The sequence below is a fragment of the Vollenhovia emeryi genome, unplaced genomic scaffold (assembly GCF_000949405.1).
Source record: "Vollenhovia emeryi isolate VEMERY1.0 unplaced genomic scaffold, V.emery_V1.0 DF946788.1, whole genome shotgun sequence".
Classification (NCBI taxonomy): domain Eukaryota; kingdom Metazoa; phylum Arthropoda; class Insecta; order Hymenoptera; family Formicidae; genus Vollenhovia; species Vollenhovia emeryi.
In genome coordinates, this window is record NW_011959578.1 from 1 (window position 1) to 1,819 (window position 1,819).

Below are 1,819 nucleotides of genomic sequence, written 5' to 3' on the forward strand. Positions count from 1 at the left end.
TATTCATAGATTTAAAAATTGCAACAAATATTTTTATAATCATTACATAATTGAAGTCCTATTATTAAATTATTTGGTAACATTTAATTGTTCTAACAGACTCTCCCTTTCTCGAAGGCATGCCCATGCTTTCTCGAGATCTTTCCTTGGCAATTTTCTCTGTTTTGCCACGGTCAATTTCTTATAATGTTCTATCACTTCGTTATCCGCGACGCTGATTTTCCGTTTCAACGCCTGCCGCTTGCTCTCCTCCTGGGCCAGATTGAACAGTCTCTTCAGCTGCGTAACATTATGATTGGACAATGCAGCAAGTTCTTGCTGGCATCTCTTAATTTCCGCAAGAATTTCGTCGTCCTCTTGATTCTTTTTCTGAGCATCGGGTTCCAGGATACCTTGCTCAACCAGTTCTTTGTGCATTCGTAGCTCCAAGTTCATGGAATTCTGGATAGTTAGGTCCCTTAAGACGGGCGGATCTCCGTCTCGGAATAATTTGTTCTCCATATTATTCGCGATATATACATTCTCCTCCAGAAGTGCAGAAACCAGTCTCTGAGTGAGGGGTCCCGCGATACTATTAGCTTTCTTATCACCTTTGGTTATCAAGTGCGACATATCTGTACGATTCTTCTTCTTCTCTCTGTTCGGATTGGCTGCGTCTTCCTCCTGCAATAAATCATTATGTGCCCACATCAAGCTGTAGTGACGGCCTAAAGAAGGTATCTTCTTGAATTCGCTTATGTCACTGTGCGTAGCGATCAGCTCCTCCAACAATTTAATATCATCGGGCATGATGTCGGTGCAATAGGGATCCACTGATGCCCAAAACTTGTTGGGCGTATCATTTTTCGGTAAAAGCAGCTTTGGCACATCAGACTTGGATCCCTCGATCCTTGAAATCTCATGCAAGTTCGGCACTGCCTGGCTGGTCGAACTTCCTACCGTTTTCTGCTTAAAGAGCTTTGTATGTAACGGCGACTGACTTTTGGCGCTGGCCTCCTTCGGCTTGAATTTCTCCTCTCGTATCTTCTTGTCGAGCAGAGACAAACTTTTGCCGCTCTTTGACCTTCTGTCTCTGCGCTCCTCGGCCGAAAATAAACTGGCGATCTCGTCTTGAAGCGTGCGATGACGTACGACAACTGCCGACAGCAGCGTCTCAAGTTCCAGCTGTAGCGTATCGAGGTCGTCCATACCGACGCCTTCCTCCGCCGTGCGCTTCAAGATACTAGTGTATCTTGGCAGGTTCTGACCATTGTCAACTGTCTTCAGAAGAAATTGAGAGGTCGTTGGCTCCGGTACCTCCGAGTTCGCGTCTGAATTCGCTGTTGAAGGTTGCGCGGTTTTCCCAGATTCGCGTATCTTGACGACAGCTTTCTTCGAACTTTGCTTCCCTTTTCCAGACATTTTTTTTTGGATCGCGACACTCAACGGCAGGAAACAATAATTGCTTTAAGCAAGAGCTACTGCTTTCGTAATTGACTTGGAGTACCCTCAATTACGAATAATCTCACGTTACATCTGCAATTGTTCAACGTAATTATTCAACATTCGTGACATCAGCTTCAACAAATATATACAAACAAATATACAAACTATCAAATTATCAATCTATTTACTTCATCTTGCATCGTAGGCACAAAATATTGATATCATATACTGTTAAATGTGAATAGTACAAGGTTTATGCAGATCTTTCCCTCGTCGTTTAGGTTATAACCACAAAATTTTATACAAGCTTGTAGACTAGCTGCTCCTCTTTTTCTTATGCAGGATTCACACTGGCTCCGATATCCCCAATATCCAATGTGATTGGCTTAAGGTG

At 43.2% G+C, this 1,819-nt stretch overlaps 1 protein-coding gene across 2 annotated transcripts; it reads right to left on the reverse strand.

Moving 5' to 3' along the window:
• Positions 1-7: 7 nt before the first annotated feature.
• Positions 8-1,797, reverse strand: LOC105559255 (transcriptional adapter 3). 2 transcript variants are annotated; one of them, XM_012007415.1, is made up of 2 exons: positions 1,614-1,797; positions 8-1,515 (listed from the first exon to the last, which is right to left on the reverse strand). In XM_012007415.1, exon 2 carries the CDS (start codon positions 1,399-1,401, stop codon positions 70-72), a length of 1,332 nt encoding a protein of 443 aa, XP_011862805.1. In that variant the 5' UTR covers positions 1,402-1,515; positions 1,614-1,797; the 3' UTR covers positions 8-69. The 2 variants fall into 2 exon arrangements, with proteins under 2 accessions (XP_011862805.1, XP_011862813.1); XM_012007423.1 differs by having other exon boundaries at positions 1,591-1,797.
• Between the last annotated feature and the right edge of the window lie 22 nt (positions 1,798-1,819).